The following is a 17,315-nucleotide window of genomic DNA, read 5'->3' as shown; positions in this document are numbered from 1 at the left end:
CTATTCCCAACATGGCCCCTCACAACTCTGCAGATGCACCTCTATTTTGACCTGCACCATCCTCGCTATTTCAGTCTTTGGCCTCTCCTAAGCAGAGACTGCTAAAAATGTCAAACTGCATCAGACTGTATGTGGTTTCTGGTTTTAGCTTGCAGGGATCAAGTGGTTGAAATTGCTAAACTAAATTCACTTGCCATCTAAATTGGAAGCCAAGTCTCATGTGATGGAACATTGTCTACTGGTTTTACAGCATGAGACTGGGAGTTAGGACTCCTGGGTTCAATTCTTGCCTTTGTCACTGGCTCTCTTTGTGACCCTAGGCAAATCACTTAACCTCTCTTTGCCTATCTGTGAAATGGGTATACTTACCTACCTTGCTGCAGTTTATAACCGTTTATTTTTATAAAACACTGATTTCTTTGGTAAATGCTATAAAATTGCAAAGTGTAGCTGTTTAGTGCACCCGTCTTTCATAAAGTTCTCTAACTTCAGGACAAATGGTAGCTATAGTTTAAGTGCAAATAAAAAGTGGCTACAATTGAGTGGCTTTATAGTCTCTGAGATAAATTTCTTCTGCTGAAGTGATGTTTCCATTTTATTTTGGAATATTGTTTACTCAAGTGAGCTGAGATTTCTAAACTCATTTCACTGGTGTCCTGAATCTGCAAAGGAGTGGTAGCCAGTGGGAACTGGCTTTGTAAGAGAGCACATGCTATATGGGATCATCACTACACAAGATAGTACTTCTATAGGGCCTGTCATCTGTGGGAATAATAATCATGTCTCTCAACACCTTTTATGAGCTAGAGTAGGTGAGTAGTATTCTACCCAATTTACAGATGGAAAAGTGGAGGCATGGAGAGGTGAGGTCACTTGCCCAAGGTACCAGAGAATCAAGATCGGAATGCTGGTGTCTTGACTCACATTTCACTGTTCCAAACGCTAGAGCATAGGCTGAGAAAGAGAGCTTTTAATACAATTAATCTGCTGGTAGAGGATGATACTAAGGGGATTGCCTGATGTTCTTTGTTGTTATACCTGTATAAATTAGTGTCCTACATGAAACTAATTCTGTTGTTGTACTGTCTCTTAGGCTACTTTGACCAAATTGCTGCTGAAGAGGCCAATGCGATCGCCACACCACCCACTGGCAGACTATCACTACGCAGGTATGCTGAGGGGAACTCAGCGCAGCTGCCTCTGCTTCCTTTGTAGCTGGCAGCCCAAGCTGCAGATAGGGATATTTTAACTGATCCTCCTTCACCCTTTTGCACAGCAGTTGATGGTGGTTGTTTCTGCTCTTTTAATATTGATATAGTGTCATACTTTTTTTTTTCTTTTCAGGAAGCTTTATAGGAATCAGACATCATCCCTTGCCTGAATGAGTGCAGTGGTGAATTGCAGGGATTCTTGCCTGCAGCTGTCATGACACTTAGGATTTGCTAGTGTGCTGCATGCACCACAAGTCCATTAGTCACTGGGCCACTTTTTTTTGTATACCCAGGCTTGTCAAGGGACTGGATGTCTTCACAGAGAGCGATCACAGAAGGGAGGCTTACGGGTGATGGAAGGACTGTCCAAATCTCAGAACTGCAACCTCTGTGACATGAATTCATAGCAGGGAAATGAGAGAGAGTATTAGTGGGAGAATTTCCAGTCGCTAGTAACCTATGCTGCTTATAGTAGGACCTTAGAGAGTTCAGACACTAGCAGGTTATTGTATCTCATTGTTTCCTCTGTGGAAGCAAAACTGCAATGTCCGATGCAGCTGTATCTGTATGTACCCTCACTCCAATATATAACCAATTGCAAGATAGTATCTTTCGTGACTGAGGATGGCCCTAAGTAACCCTGGGAGACCTTGTGTACTGGTGAGGGTAGAGAGAAGCTCAATAGCTCCATCTCTAGTGCACAAAAATTACACATCTGTTCATATTACAAGTACAACAGCTCTTTGACATGACCAGAGTACTTTCCACTGTGGCTGTGTGGATAAAGAAAGAATGTGGGAGGGCTAAGGGACATTCTGGATTGTGTGTTTTCTTGTTGGAGGTGCAAGAGTGTTATTGTACTGAGACTACTTCAGATGTGTCATGAACTACGTATAGTTTGGGCTGATTTTATTTAAAGGAAACCTAAAGAAAAAACAACTAGAAGACTAAAAGCTTGAAATGAAATAGGTTTCAGTTTAAACTTCTTTACTTATAGGATCAGACAGGTGGAAAGTTGATGAGAAGAAACTTTTCAACAAAGGCATTGCAATCTACAAGAAAGACTTTTTCCTGGTCCAGAAACTTGTAAGTTACTCTGCCAATTACTTAACACACATAGAAAACACATTAAAAACATAGTGCTACTTATTGATTTCCACCCCCCTCCCCCCCCACATTAATCAATCCAATCTCTCTCATTTAGCCCAGGGCACAGATCAGTTACACAGAATATATTTATAAAGTGAGGGTAGTGCTCCAGTAACACTCAAGTAGCCCAGTTACAAAACTGAATGGGAAAAATTCCCATTGTGGTAAAATGGCCCATAGATTACTCCTGACAAAATTCTGTTCCCTTGCAGAGGTGCAGAATTCATGTGGCCCACATATTTCTGTGCCCCCTGTGCAGAAAAATGCAAAAGAAATCTGCAGGAGGACATGCGCCTTTTCCCCAGTAGCCCAGGCAATGAGTCAGTTCCAATGTGCCTGGCCCTGGAGCAGCCTCAGATATGCAAATGACTGCAGGGGGAGAGGGGTTGGGTGGGCATGCTTGTGGGGGAGATGATCACCATCATGGGGAGGGGCTGGGCATGCATTTGCTTGCCAACAAGCAAGAGAAACTCTGGCTACGTCTATACTACAGGATAAATTCGAATTAGCTTAAACCGATTTTATAAAACAGATAATATAAAGTCGATTGTGCGTGTCCACACTAGGCACATTAATTCGGTGGTGTGCGTCCATGGTCCGAGGCTAGCATCGATTTCTGGAGCAGTGCACTGTGGGTAGCTACTGTAAAATAATGAGGCCAATAATGTCGATTTCCGTCCACACTAACACTATTCCGATATAGTAATATCGATTTTAGCATTACTCATCTCGTTTTGTAGGAGTACAGAAATCGATTTAAAGAGCCCTTTAAATCGATATAAAGAGCAGTGTAGTGTGGACGCGTGCAGCGTTAAATCGATTTAACACTGTTAAAATCGGTTTAACAGCGTAGTGTAGACCACTGATCATGACAATGATTAGCGTAGTATAGACCACTGTCCCTCTCACTTGCTACTGTGGCTCACCAGGGGTGTGGAGGGACAGGTCTTTTTATCATGGATGAGGAAGGCTTTTTCCTGCAGGCAGAAATGTAGCAGCCTGCCTGTGTAGTAATATTGTTAATGTTCCTGTTGTTCATTAACTGTTTCCATTCTCAATCGATTCCTCTAGGAGCATAAAACCTGTAAAAGGTTAAAGTACCTACATTGCTGGAGTGATTATTATATGCCAGAGAGCCTTATTATAAATCACAGCAAGGGAATCAACTAGGAAGATTTATGTGCTTTCTCACTTTTTTCCTACGCCAAAGTGGCACAATAGGATTAGATTACAGCCCAGGATTTATTGTACTTACCCTTTAAAAAAAGAAAAGAAAAAAAAGAGTTTGAGGGCAAATAAAACATTTACCAAGCAGTCAATAAAAAGTCAGGACAATCAGAAGCAAGCACTTCCCAAAGTACCCAGCCAGGTTCATGACAATGATGAGCAAAACTGTATGACTTTTATCTGTGGAAGTCTCTGAGCAATTTAAAATGACGTTCTACTTTTTTGCTGTTTGGCGTTCTGCAATGTAATTTAAAGGAAAATCCAGGATTATAACGTAATGCAGGGTATTAGTTACGAAGTGTTTGTAAGTCAACTTTCATGTGTTTAGGAAATGTTGAATAGTTATTGTGACTTTTTTCTGTATTGTAGTTTAAATAAATTACCAAAACAACTGAAACTGATTTGATTATATTGTATTATTTTGACAAAATATGCAGAATTTTGCAGAATTTTTAATTTTTTGGCACAAAAATTTTAATTTTTGGTGCAGAATCCCCACAGGAGTAATAAATGGATTTGTGATTGGTGAAATATCTGGTAGTTTTTTTTCCAGTGATCTATAAAAATTAGAGACAGTAAAAGGTGTCCTTTTAGTAAATGCCTCCTCTCCATTTTAACCCATCATGAAGATGTTTTCATTGGAGGGAAAGCTTCAGGAAAAAAAAGAAAGTCAGGAGTAGTTTTCAAATTTCTCATGAATAAATAACAAATATGTAAAACTTTATATTAACTTATGAAAGCCTAGGCATTAACAAAAGCTGATACTCTGCCTCCAAACTCTCAAATATGTCGCAGATAGAAAATATGTAATTGTTCCTGGGTCTGCTGATAATCATGTGTTCCCAGATGGGTACAGAAATGAAAAGGTCTGCAAGCCTTCCCCCCTATCTCTTAGACTTGCTTTCTGGTTGTTCCTTAGCTAATATGCTGTTGGAAACTAAATACCTCCCAGGAAGCTGTAAGTCTGCGTTGAGGCCTGATAACTCAATTGCTCCTTAGGGAGCGCCCATTTATCTTTGTATGTCTACGTTGCAGCTGGTTGCGAGCCTCCCAACCTGGGTAGACAGATGCTTATTACCAGGGCTTGAGCTTAATGAGCTCAAAATAGCAGTCTGGACGTTTCAGCTCAGTCTGCAGCTCGGGGGAATGCATGAGTGTGAGAGACCAAGCTCCAGCCACAACATCCACACCGCGTGTGTCCACCTGGGTTGAGAGAGACTCCCTTACCTGCAGTGTAGGATATCCTCGGGCTTGTCTACACATAAACCCCTACAGTCTCACTGCTCCAGCTGCAGTGCTGTAGCACATCAATGAAGACACTACCTGTGTTGATCAGAGGGGTTCCCCTATCTGCAGAGGGACTCCACTTCCCTGAGAGGCGATAGGTAGGTCGACAGGAGAATTCTCCCGTCAACTTAATGCCGTCTAAACCAGGGGTTAGGTTGATTTAACTGTGTCACTCGCAGGGCCAGATTAACTCTTTTGTGGGGCCCCTGTATACAAGTATTTTTCCTGGGAGGGAGTTTGCTGCATAAGGAGGCTGGGGCAGGGGACTAGGGTGCAAGAGGGGGTGCGGGGTCTGGGAAGAAGTTTGGGTGCAGAAGGGGATTCTGATCTGGGGCAGGGGGTTGAGGGTGGAGGAGGGGTCCAAGCTGCAGGCTCCAGCCAGGAGGCACTTACTATAGGCAGCTCCCAAGCTGTGGCCCCACGCTGCTCCCGGAAGCAGCTGCTGAGAGGGAGACAGTGTGTGTCTCTGCACTGCCCACTGCCATAAGTGCCGCAACTGTAGCTCCCATTGGGAGCTGCAGGGATGATGTTGAGGGTGGGGGCAGCGTGCGGATCTGCCTCTTCCCCTCCCCCACCTCCACACACACACCAGGGGTCACAGAGGTGCTAGCAGCCAGCTGCTTCTGGGAGCAGCGTGTGGCCACAGCATGCAGGCATCCTGCCTGAGCCACCCTGCTGCACTGTGGGACTTTTAGCAGCCCGGAGTTGGAGATTGCAGCCTGTGATTTATTTTTTGGGGGCCCCCTTGAGCCAGGGCTCTGGGCGGCAGCCTCTAAAGCCCCTGCCTTAATCCGGCCCTGGTCACTCGGGTGTAGATTTTTCAACCCCCAGAGTGACATAGTTATATCAACCTGATTTCCTTGTGTAGACCAGGTCTCAGTGCCAGTTCTGCCATCCTTGTGTTGACTAGTACCATATTGTGCAAGTAGCCCCATTGAAATTTGTGGGATTATTCAGTCTAAAGTGCTGCGCTGTGTGAGTATAGGTGCCAGAATCTAGCCCTAAGTAATTCCAGTGGAGGCCAAAGAAAAGATTTGTGGGAAATGTAACACAGTGTAAAGAACTTAAAACAGTTTTCATGTAATAGGAAGATTTTGTTGGAAAAGAAAATTACATTGTAAAGTGACTTGTAATTACACCTTTAATGAGTATTAAAATACCCTTTAAAAGGAGTTTTCCTTTTTTTTCTCCCCTCCCCTCCTTTTTTTTTTTTTTTTTTTAAAACACCAGATAAAAACCAAGACGGTGGCCCAGTGTGTAGAGTTTTACTACACATACAAAAAACAAGTGAAAATTGGTCGGAATGGGACCTTAATTTTTGGGGACATGGATGCCACTAATGAGAAGTCTATGAAGGATGAAGCTGAGGTTGATATCAAGGTAACCACCCAAACCCCTTGCCTGCTTTTGGCTTCGGTGCCAAATGCAGACTTCGTGGACTGAATCACAGTTTACTCTTTATAATTTTACTGATGCTACATATATACAAGAAATAATAAATATTGTCCTAACTATTGCATAGATTCCTTAAGTAACTGTCTGATTAGAAACTCTTGTGTTTCTGAGGCCACATCTACACTGCCACTTATGTTGGCAAAACTTTTGCTCGGGCATATGGAAAAAAACACCCCTTGAATGACATAAGTTTTGCCAGCATAAGTGCTGGTGTGCACAGTGCTAGGTCAGTGAGAGATGCTCTCACGTCGACATAGCTATCACCGCTTGTTGAGCTGGTTTTATTGTGTCAACAGGAGCGCTTTCTCCAGTCAGCATAATGTGGCTACACGAGCACTCTTACAGTTCACTAGGCTCAGCCTCCTATCCTTTTTCACATAATTATTTTGACCTGCCATAGAGCTGAAGGTCAAAGAAGAAAATACTAACTGTGTCTCTTTATCATTTCTTCTTGTCAAGAGTTCCCATAGGTTTGCACGTGTTCTTCCTCCCAGAAAGGACAATTACAGTGAGGAACATACGCACATGGAGGAGGTGGCTGAGAAGGAGGAAGGGTTGGATGACAGGAAGAGCACAGTGCCTTCCAAGGCCATGCAGACACTACAAGCCAATGAAGTGGTCAGTGTTGCACTGAGCTGCATGTGCTTCCCCACACCGTCCTTTGTTACCGTCTCCCCCCCCCCCCCCCCCGCCTTTAACAGTTTGGAAAATGTTGAATAAAGATAGACAGTTCCAGACAAAGTATTTTTGGCTTTAACTTTTCCTGGTGGAAGGAGCTGGAACTGGAATAACTCCTGAGTATTACCAGTGTCCAGATGGTGTTCTATATGACTTGATGCTGGTGACTAGGAATGTGATGAAATCCTACACAATGCCCTGGAACAGATGCTCGGAGAGGAGGACGAGTGGCACTAGAAATGCCAGAGAGTGTTTCTCATTAAGGATGGCTTGGATTGAAATACTGGGGGGTCAGAGTGCAGCCAGCAGCCTTTATTCCAGAGATGCCCCATTTTCAGTTTGCTTTAACAACTGTCTCTTTGCCATGTAGGTCAATGAGGTCCTTGTTTCAAGAACTGAGGAGTCTAATGCCCCAGGAGAAGCCAGCAGCAGGACTGTAAGGAAGCCTAAGGAAGCAGTGAAACCTCAAAAGCTGCCTCCCCCAGTGCAGAGAAGGAGACGGAAACCAAAGCCAAAACCGGACACACCCAGTAAAGCTCAGAACCAAGAGAACACATTTCCATGTAAAAAATGTGGCAGGTAAGAGTAAATGCATTGACAATGACAATCACAGGAACGTTGTACAGAAGGCACATTAGCTTGAGAAGCAGCTTTTGTGGAGATGTACAATAAATTGTTGAAAATGGTGGCAATAATATGAACAACTTACCACCACTGGTGCTGTCTTTCAGATTAGATCTTAAAAACAGTCGGTCTTTAATGACTCAAGGTTATCAAAGGTCCCATAGTAGTTTTCATAATCATGGGCATATTAACCCAAGTGCCCTGAACAGATTACAACTTGGATGATCACATTCTGCGCTCCCCACCCAATGTATGCTGTAATGTTGCTGTGTGCTGTTAAATGGCTGAACGACCCACCTCAGCAGTGTTTACATTTCACTGGTGTGTGGAGAGATTCCTGTATAGTGGAAAAAGCACTTTACGAACTTTTCGGATGACTAATATTATAAGCATGTAGGGCGTTATCATTATGATAGCAACAGCTGCCAGGTAAGGGGTGAACAAATGGTTTGATTAAATTTACACAGGTCTCTTGTGCGTATCATAGGTGTATTACTTTCTGTCTCTGGCTCCAGCCAAGAAAGTTCAGTTTGCTGCCTAAATTGCTTAATCCCAAAGAATAACGAGTCTCATCATACCAGGAGTTCCTCCCCCATTTAAATATAGAAGCGGGATGATGAGGAGAACCAGAAGGAATGACATCTTTGTCTAATTCAATCACCAGTGGTGGTGACAGGTTTCCACGGTGTGGGGGGATCACTTAGATGGCACTGGTAAGACACTTCTCCACTAGGTCATGGAGTAGCCCTTGATACTGAAGTAGCACAGCTTTGAGAAGTCACACTGTTTTCTTTCTACCCTGGACCCTCACCAGAGAAGCAGGAAGAGAGTCTTAAGGGTGTTCACTAAAATTGAGAAATTATTGCAAGGGAGAAGAGGCTAGAGAGAGAATGGAAACCACAAAAGGCAAAAACCATGGACCCTAGAGGGAGAAGAGCAAAAAAGAGGGCACTGGTCATTGTTTGTCTGCTTGCTTGCTTATTTATTTGTATTACAGTTGTGCGTAATAAACTGGGGTGTATTCTTGCTCAGCAGTGTACAGATCCATAATGAGAGAAGGAGCCTGCCTTCAAGAGCTTAGAATTTAAACGGACATGACAGATAAAGGATGGGAGGGAAAATCAAGGCATAGAGAGATGAAATGACTGGTCCAAGGTCGTACAGCACATTGTCTGCCAAAAACAGAACCTAGGTCTCCTGAGTCCTAAGTTAGTTCCCCATCTACTGCACCACACCGCTGCATATGGAATGGGAGTGAGAGCAGTTGTAGTTGGATTAGTTCCACGTTGGTGGTGATACAGGATCCTTCTCTGTAGTCTATTGAATTCAAACCAGAGATGCAACAGCCCCTTTGGCAAGAGAGGAAAGAGGAGGTACGGAGAGACTGAGCAAACAGGTACATGTGTGTGTGCTTCCTGTCAAAGTCAGACTCAGGTCTCACAATTTGTCAGTCCATTCTGTTATATTAGCACAGCGCTCTGCTAATACACCCAGATAATGTGAGTGCCATCAAGACCCACACTACCTTATTTTATACAGATAAAAAGGGCACAAACTTAACAAGAAGACAAAGAAAGCAGAACTGACAAGTTTACCTGAGGCTGGACATACATAGTTAATTTTCTTACTAACTTTTACCAATCTCTGGGTAATGTTCCACCATTAGCTTCAGTGGACTCATTGTTTATGTCATAATGTTTCTTTTCCTGACACCTGTATTTCAACATTCCTTATTTCTGCTTAAAAGTACATACAGCATTTCTTTAATCCATTCTATTTTTACAATATAATTCATTCTACTTTCACGTTCCGCAGGGTCTTCTACAAGGTGAAAAGCCGCAGTGCTCACATGAAGAGCCACGCGGAACAGGAGAAGAAGGCAGCAGCATTGAAACAGCGAGAGAAAGAGGAGGCGGCAGCGGTGGCAGCAGCGCAGCGGGAGGAGAGCAGTGACGAAGGGAGCAGCAGCAGCAGTGACAGCAGTGGCAGTGGCTGCTCGGATGAGGATGGGGAGATTTAGTCATAGCCCAGGGGAAGTCGAGGGAGTAGCAAGGCTGGACCCCACCTCTCTCTCGGTGTGTGTGCCTCCATTCCTGCACTTTCCTTATCTGGACTGAGTTATACTAGGCTTCTGTCCATTGCTACCATTTCCTCATCCCACATTCTGCACCTCACCCTGCCAGTATAGACTGAGCCAAATCAGTGGATAAAGAGATTTGTGTGAACTTGGATATTCTTTTTTACAAATCAGATTTCTATTTTATTTATAAAGGCACCTGAGGTACGTAATAGAACAATGTCATCAGGAGTGGAATTCAGTTCTCCTGTGGATCAGTCAGGGCTTTCTCCTTGTGCTTGCCAAGAATCATGGCAATGAGACTCTTAAGTATAAAGGCTTCCAGACCTGAGCAAGAAAAAGATGCTCTGCCCTGATACTGTCTGCATTTAGTTACTGTGACCCCAGTGTTTTGTAGTGATCTCCTTCCATAGAAAATTGCCTGTCACTGCCCTTCCCATCGTCCTCTCCGAGTGCTATCTAGGCTCTTAGCAAGGTCTGTGGAAATATGAAACATACCCTAGGTCACTGTATGACGGAAGTGTGAGGGGGAGGAGTGAAGAACAATTCACCCCACCCCTCTCCTCTGAGAAGAGATTTCTATTTTCCTGTAGCAAGGGGATGCCTGATGTTTCCTGTGCCATTAAGAGCTCAGTAGAGGACATATAGCATCCTGTGAGATAAGAGTAGCCACAAACCTAAAAGATCTGGCCACACTGTGTACTGGAAGCGAAGTAGTTATTGGGTCACTTTTTAGAAGAATTTGCCTCCTCACAAGTGCAATTTGAAAGGCCTCTAATGATCACATCTGGCTTTAACTCATTGCAAAAGGGAGCAAGGTTGTTAATGAGACTTGACCCAAGACACAGCTTTTGCATTGTGCATGCCTCACAGAGATGGAAAGAGTGGAGTTGGTTCTCTTTCCTAGGCTTCTTAACTCCCTTCCACAAAGGGCCATTATGCAGGAGGATGCCCATTTTCCATTTACCCATCCCTTTAAATGGCCACCTACAAGAGTTGCACTGAAGAAGCTGTGTGTCTTTCCATTCATTCCTTTGCAGATGTGATTGGACAGCACAGAATGCTGGGCTATCCCATCATGGCCCCCTTACCAGTGAAATGTAGACTCTTCATGCAGAGCTGGCAATGACATGGCCCCATTAGCCAAAAGTCTAGGCAGCTAGGCCTAGTATTCAAGCAAAGTGTTGAGAATGCTAAAATTGCACAGAATTTGTCTGTACATACATATATAGTGTTCACATACCTTTATTGCATAAAACTAAAGAATCCAGTGTAGTTGCAGCTGTGTCGGTCCCAGGATATTCGACAAGGTGGGTGAGGTACTGTCTTGTATTGGACCAACTTCTGTTGGTGAGAGAGACAAGCTTTCAAGCAAGGGTGCAGTATGCAGTACCAGCAAGAGATTTTTATTGGGTATGCGGTACCGGAAACACTTGGGGCAACACATCCCCCCAGTGGATGAAGCTGCACTCTGCTCCTTAAAGGAGCAGAACACAGCTAGGGAGGACATTCACTCTTTATATGGCTTTAACAGCACAATACAAAGTTGGTTAGCATATATATTGTGCTGTTACATTGGTCAGGAGTTTTCAAGAGGGGAGGGATGCGGAGACAAAAGGTGTTTTTGATTCTGTTGCTCCCCATTGGCCTGAATTATCCATGACAGCCACACTGCATCACATCAGGTCCAAATCATTAGAGAAATGCCTCTGCTTGCACTGACCAGTGGATGTTTGGATTCTGATGTCAGCCCAGTTCTGCGGCCTGATGGGAATCAGGTGTTGTCCCCAGTATACATAGAATTCCTTTTTGCAGCTAAACTAGTCTAACATTCATTTTGCTAACTGGAACTGGAGTAGCAAAACAAAGAAAACAAATGCCTTATTTTCCAACTTTGTGGGTGAGAGAACTATAAGTGCTATATAATGCAGGACACTGACAGCCTTAAACCAGGTGCCTCAGGAATCTGACAAGAACTCTGCTGAAAACATGTTCCTCACCTTAGCAGTGGAGCTAAGACTTATCACACGTTTGTCCACCTTTATTTAAAATGAAGCTCCTTCTGATTAGACAGCTCAGGCATTGTCAGTTTCACCCAGAACAATTTACAAACTTGGAACCTAATCCTGTAAACCCTTTAATCATTTGCTTAGTCCTGTTAAAGATAGTGGGACTATTTGCAGGACTATGGACCACTTCTGTGGGCTGGTAAAAGTTTCAGGAGTCTGTTCTGTTCCTATAAAGGAAGTTGAATCCCCCATTGAAATGCAATGTTTGGGTACCATAAAGCAGTTAAATTTTGTCTTTTAATAAGTCATACATGGGCTGAAATTGCTCCTTAACCAACTTCCATATTCCATATAAACAAACTGAATACTACATATTTGGGGGGAAAGTGAGTAGTTAAGCATGAGGGGACGGGACGAGCGTGGAGGCCCCGGGGTGGGGGTGGGGGATGAGTCACTTGGGGAGGTCATGTGTCCCTCCCATGAGTGCTGTATCAACAAGAAATGATTTCTGCTTGCACCACTGCTTTCGAGCCATACATAGCTCTTCTTTTTCTGAAGAGCTCTGTGTGGGTCAAAAGCTTGTCTCTCTCACCAACAGAAGTTGGCCCAATACAAGATATTATCTCACCCACTAGTCTCTATAAAGAATCCAGTTGTTTCCTTGTGCTGCATCCATTGCAGAAGAGAGTAATAGGCTCCTTTCGTGGCCTCTGCCCTTCATTATAAGTATAGGGAGAAGAAATGGGGAGCTCATCAGGAGCCAGTGAGAATAACTGAAGAGGCAAATTGGATTTAGTGGCAACAACACCTTGCAGTGAAGCATCCGTAGTACTGTAAAGCGTTTGTACGTGCAGGCAGCCAGTTCTCACTCCTACCTCCGGAGGAGCATCATGTGCTGATATTTATGTTGCACTTAACTGCATGAGCAAAAGAGCTTTAGTTCGTAATGCAATGTTTTAAATATGGCAGTGAATTGCCACTTTTCTGGTGCCAGTGCAATGCACATCAGATCCACGTGCAGTTCAGTAATGGCATCTGGTGGTCAGATGAGTTACTGTAATTGCCTGTGCATTCCTGAGCAGTGCTGCTTGGCTAGTTCCAGTAGATGACAGCAGGCGGTCCCTGATCTGGCTGACTGGCAATAGGCTCTCCAAGCTGCTGGATAAGTTTCAGATAAGAATGCCTTTGTGCTTGTTCAACTACAGTTTAATATAGGTCAGATTCCAGCCTGTCACCTGCCTCAAATTAAGTCCTCAAGCCATATATTTGGTACCCTACTCTTTAAGCTGTTCATCTTTGCACAGCTCCTTTCCCTTAGTTAGAGAAGCTTTTTCCTTTATAATAAAAATAAATATTGTTAATTGGCTACTATTTTTTAAATGTTACTCATTTTAACTGACAAGAAATGCCCCCTCTTTCCACTCGCATATTTAGCTTCTGTAACTTGCCTAGGCCTATGCCAATGCCAGTTTGGGGGTCAAAAAGCTGGCTTCCAGTCCAGAATCCAGATCTCCGTGTGCAATCATATAACTATTATTTGTCACTGTGTGAACTGGTCCGGACTGGAATGTGGAAGCAGATGGCCTGTCACCTGCTATTAATTTTTCATTAGCAAACTGCAGAGAACCAAAAGCAAATAATTTTCACAAGAAAAGCTCGAGCAGCAAATCTTAAGAATTTAAATATTAATGATTAATAAAGAATATTTTCATTTGAAAATTGGGCATACTCTGCATGCTCTGTGCTATCCCAGCAGCGCTGTAAATAACTGCACATTTGGAGTGCTGTGTCAAGGAGAGCAAAAAGTCAAGTAGCTGTGTATTATGTTCTACTCAAAATAAGTCACTTATGAATTCTTCACATCTGCTAATGGTCCATTTTCAGGGTTGGATGTAAATTCCAGTAAAAGGTTACAATGCAGTTTACCCTTAAAATGGCAGTTCTTCTTTCCAGAAGATTGGAAATCACTAATAAATGCCAGACCCTGGGAAACAGAGAGCAAGGCAGCAGTTTAAAAAGCAAATAGAACGATTGGGTGCATTTTAAAAGGGATTGAAAATAATGCCAAACATATTATACCATCATATTGAATGCCTGGAGTACTCTGTCCTGTTATAAAGTAGAGCTCAAAAAGGCCCGGAAATAAGAAGCAAAGATAAGTGGAGATACAGCTGGACTTACGTGGGTGGAGAGAGTGAGCCATCACTAGGATCATTGTGTTGGAGAGGAGGCTTGATTGAGATATTGAAAATTATGAAAGTTATAAGGGGAAGCTTATAATAATGGAACAAGGGAGCAGTCCCTAAAATTCAAGGGCAGTGCAGTTAGAACAAATACAAAGAAATAGGACAGCATGTAGCCACTCTGGGAATCATGGCGTCAGATACATGGGCAGGATTTCAGAAAGGGCTATATAATATCACAACCTCTAGAATTCTTAGCTAGGAAAACTAAGATACGGCTAATTAAATTGTATGGGTCAGAAAATGTTCTTTTGCTTTCCCAGTGAGAACAGGGAGAGTTAGCTAGGTGAGTGGTTCTTTACCTTCCCCTGAAGCTAGGTTAAGATGCCAAACTAGATGAATCATTAATCTGCTCTGGTGTGGAAAATCCTCCATATAGGACAGGGATTCTGGGACACACCATCTATTGTGCCCAGAAATGCCTGTTCTCCCTTTCTGAACAGAAATTAAATACAGTTCTTTTTTACTCTCCTTCCCTGATTATGCCCTGAGTAAAATGATTTAGTATTTTTAAAGTGCTCCCAAAGTGTGCTTGGTGCTTTAAAGAACAAATAAAGTCTAGTCACTGCTACGAAGAACTTACAGTCTAGTTGCAGCTATGACATGGCAAATGATGGTAGCAGTCAGTCAGGAGGGGAAGGGGTGAGGAAGTACATGGTGAAACAACCAGATCATGAAATTGCTCTATGCATTGACTTAGTCTTCCTTATGGGATTAATAGCAAGTTCTTGCACTCGTACTATCTACTTCTAGGAGCCAGTAGACTAGCTCCTTACTTAAACTTCTTTACCTCTTTCTCTTATACTAGGGGACATCCATCTAGACATGGGCGCTGATTGATTTTGCTCTGTAGAAAGAGTTTTTGTTTTTTTTAAATGCACAAAATTAGTGGATTTATTAGATCTTAATGAATCAAGCATTGGTTGTTTTTTCGTCCATGCAGATTTCTTCTCTCCTACCTTTTGCAGCTTGACAGACTGTTCTAATTCAGTGTGTGTGGAGGTGGAATAGGTGGAGTTAGTACATTGGGTGTGGGTTGCTTAACAGAGAGAGCCTTTTCTATGGGAACAAATGCAATGTTTAAACAAAATCCCCTTGTAGATTGCAATTCTGCATGTGTAAACATAGTGTACTAGCCTGTTCACTGTTGGACATAAAGTGAGAATGTAAACCTACTTGCCATTTGGCCATATTTTAAACATTACCCATTTGAATCTACCAGACACTGGATGCCATTGAGATGTACTGACAGGGTGCATGTGGGAAATCTTCTCGTTTGCCTTCCAGTACTTTTCCTGGCTTTATAGGCACTCAGTATTACACCTGCTGTCTGGTGTGATCTGCATAGGGACAGCATTTCAGTTTTGTAGCCGTGTGTTTGTTTCTATAGCTGTAGTTATATAAGGAGAGATGCAAATCTACTGTAGCTCTGGTATGTTGCAATTTAGCTGCAATTCCACATTTTTATTTATTCAATACAGTTCTGTTTCAGGCTGGACTGAACAGGTAAAACTGTTCGGAGAGAACTTGGCTCTGAGGAAAATGTATCTCAAGTCTACCGAGATGCTACAAAATAACAAAGGAAAAAGCCTACAGTGGCGCACAGTGTTTTTTGAATGGCTGTGCAGGGCTAAATGTTTACTAGCGTGGCATTTGATAGCTAGAGACTAGTAGAAACACAGTTATATGACAGCAGGTAAAGGGTAACTGAAATCTGAACCTAAGGTGTCTGTTAAAAATATCTGTTCATCCCTATGATGATGCTGAAATGTGAAATTTAAAGTTAGCGAACTAGATTTCTGGGCGGCTGATCTTTATTTATTGATTTTAAGAATTTAAGTGGATGAAGCTTGTAGTTATAGTACACTAAGATTAAGAATAAAATGGCTGACACACAAAAACAAGTGTTTCCTAAGCCACACAGAATGCATCTTTTTACAAATGTCTCTGCCTGTTAGCTGGTGTACCCATTCCACCCGTCACTGGTCTACAAAATCATAATGACATAAGTCTCTTGCTTTTAAAATACATATTGTGGGGATTATGTCCATAAATAGCTTTGTTTCCTTTCAGTATTTGTCTGCAGCAGGAAAACTTGATATTATGTCAATGTTCTAGCCCCAGGATAGTGTCTTCTAAGCAAAGCTCTATAATTTACTGATTACTGCTGTCAGTTAAAAGCTAGAACATTTTCCCATGCACTCTTTTCCCTAACATGCCAACACAAACTGTATTCTCCTCCAGTCTACAGTTTTGAAGTTTATTAAATTTGTCAGAGATTAGGAAGCAGTGTCCATACTGCCAGCTTTGTTTTGTATGAGTAGCGTGTTTTTTGTAAATTTTCCATTTGGGTTCAGCTGCTTCATTCACCTGCATTCTTTCCTGTGTCAGTTGTTGGGAGAAATACAAAATTCTAATCCCCAGCTGTCAAAAAAAATAAAATAAAAAAAATTATTTCTCAAACGGGTTTCCATCAACAGCTGAGCCTGGAAAATCTCAGCTCCGTAGGTTTGGGAGAAGGCATATATTTTTATAAAATGTAATTGCGTATTTTTAAAAACCTCTTTCCATGTTTGCCAGCTTCTCAAAGTGTATTATTTTCCCCTTGTAGCTTAATTTGATACAAATAGGTTTTTTGTGTGCGTTTTACCCTTTTTTGTTCTGATTTACATTTGGTGATGTACTGTACAGGAACAGTCTCAGCCTTTGTAATTACTGTATAAATGCTTTATTATAAAAAGTATATTACTTTTATTTTAACAAATGAGCAGACACTGCCTTTCTGTGTGTTTGCTGCTTAGGGCACCTTTTACAAGACTGTTACATATTAAAATAGTGTACATATCTATATAAAATATTTACCTTTTTTTTGCTGTACAGTTGTGATAGACCAGACTGAATTTATTTTTTGTGCTCTTTTTATAAGATATTAATACACTAAAGGAAATCTTGCTGATGTGATGTAATGTACCCATGTAACTTATTTACTTAATGTCCCTCTGTATCTTTTTAAGCCTTTTATTAAATAAGGTTTAAAAATAAGCTTTATAGCTGAAGTTTCTGTTGTTTTGGTTGACTGTTTTAAGATAGACGGTGGAAAGGGCTGTATCTCAGCTGTTATGGTGTCTGAAGCATTCTTAAATGTGGTCCATGTAACACAAAGACAACAGTTCTAGTTCATGTTACCAGTCTCCTTTTGTCTTGTATGATCCGTGATCTAAAAACACACAATAGCTCCTGCGAGTCCCAGTCACCCCAAGGAATCCTCAAGAGCTTGTCTCCATTTTTCTCTATATACCTTTTTCCTAAGACAACATATTGACCTGCAGCAACTTCGTCACATCCAGGAAAGCAA

General features: G+C 42.2%; 1 protein-coding gene across 8 annotated transcripts in view; it reads left to right on the top strand.

The window, feature by feature from the left end:
• MIDEAS (mitotic deacetylase associated SANT domain protein) overlaps positions 1-17,002 on the top strand; it is a 110,234-nt gene extending 93,232 nt beyond the window's left edge. For all 8 annotated transcript variants that reach the window (XM_075065439.1, XM_075065438.1, XM_075065440.1 and 5 more), the window contains 6 exons: positions 1,094-1,169; positions 2,209-2,297; positions 6,105-6,254; positions 6,789-6,947; positions 7,378-7,586; positions 9,447-17,002. In XM_075065439.1, the coding sequence (XP_074921540.1) occupies positions 1,094-1,169; positions 2,209-2,297; positions 6,105-6,254; positions 6,789-6,947; positions 7,378-7,586; positions 9,447-9,651 (888 nt within the window). In that variant the 3' untranslated portion in view covers positions 9,652-17,002. The remainder of the gene's footprint in view (positions 1-1,093; positions 1,170-2,208; positions 2,298-6,104; positions 6,255-6,788; positions 6,948-7,377; positions 7,587-9,446) is intronic.
• The last annotated feature ends 313 nt before the right edge of the window (positions 17,003-17,315 follow it).

This window comes from Chelonoidis abingdonii, chromosome 4, assembly GCF_003597395.2.
Source record: "Chelonoidis abingdonii isolate Lonesome George chromosome 4, CheloAbing_2.0, whole genome shotgun sequence".
Taxonomy (NCBI): domain Eukaryota; kingdom Metazoa; phylum Chordata; order Testudines; family Testudinidae; genus Chelonoidis; species Chelonoidis abingdonii.
Note: the sequence above shows the minus strand (reverse complement) of the source record. Positions and strands in the feature narration are given on the sequence as shown.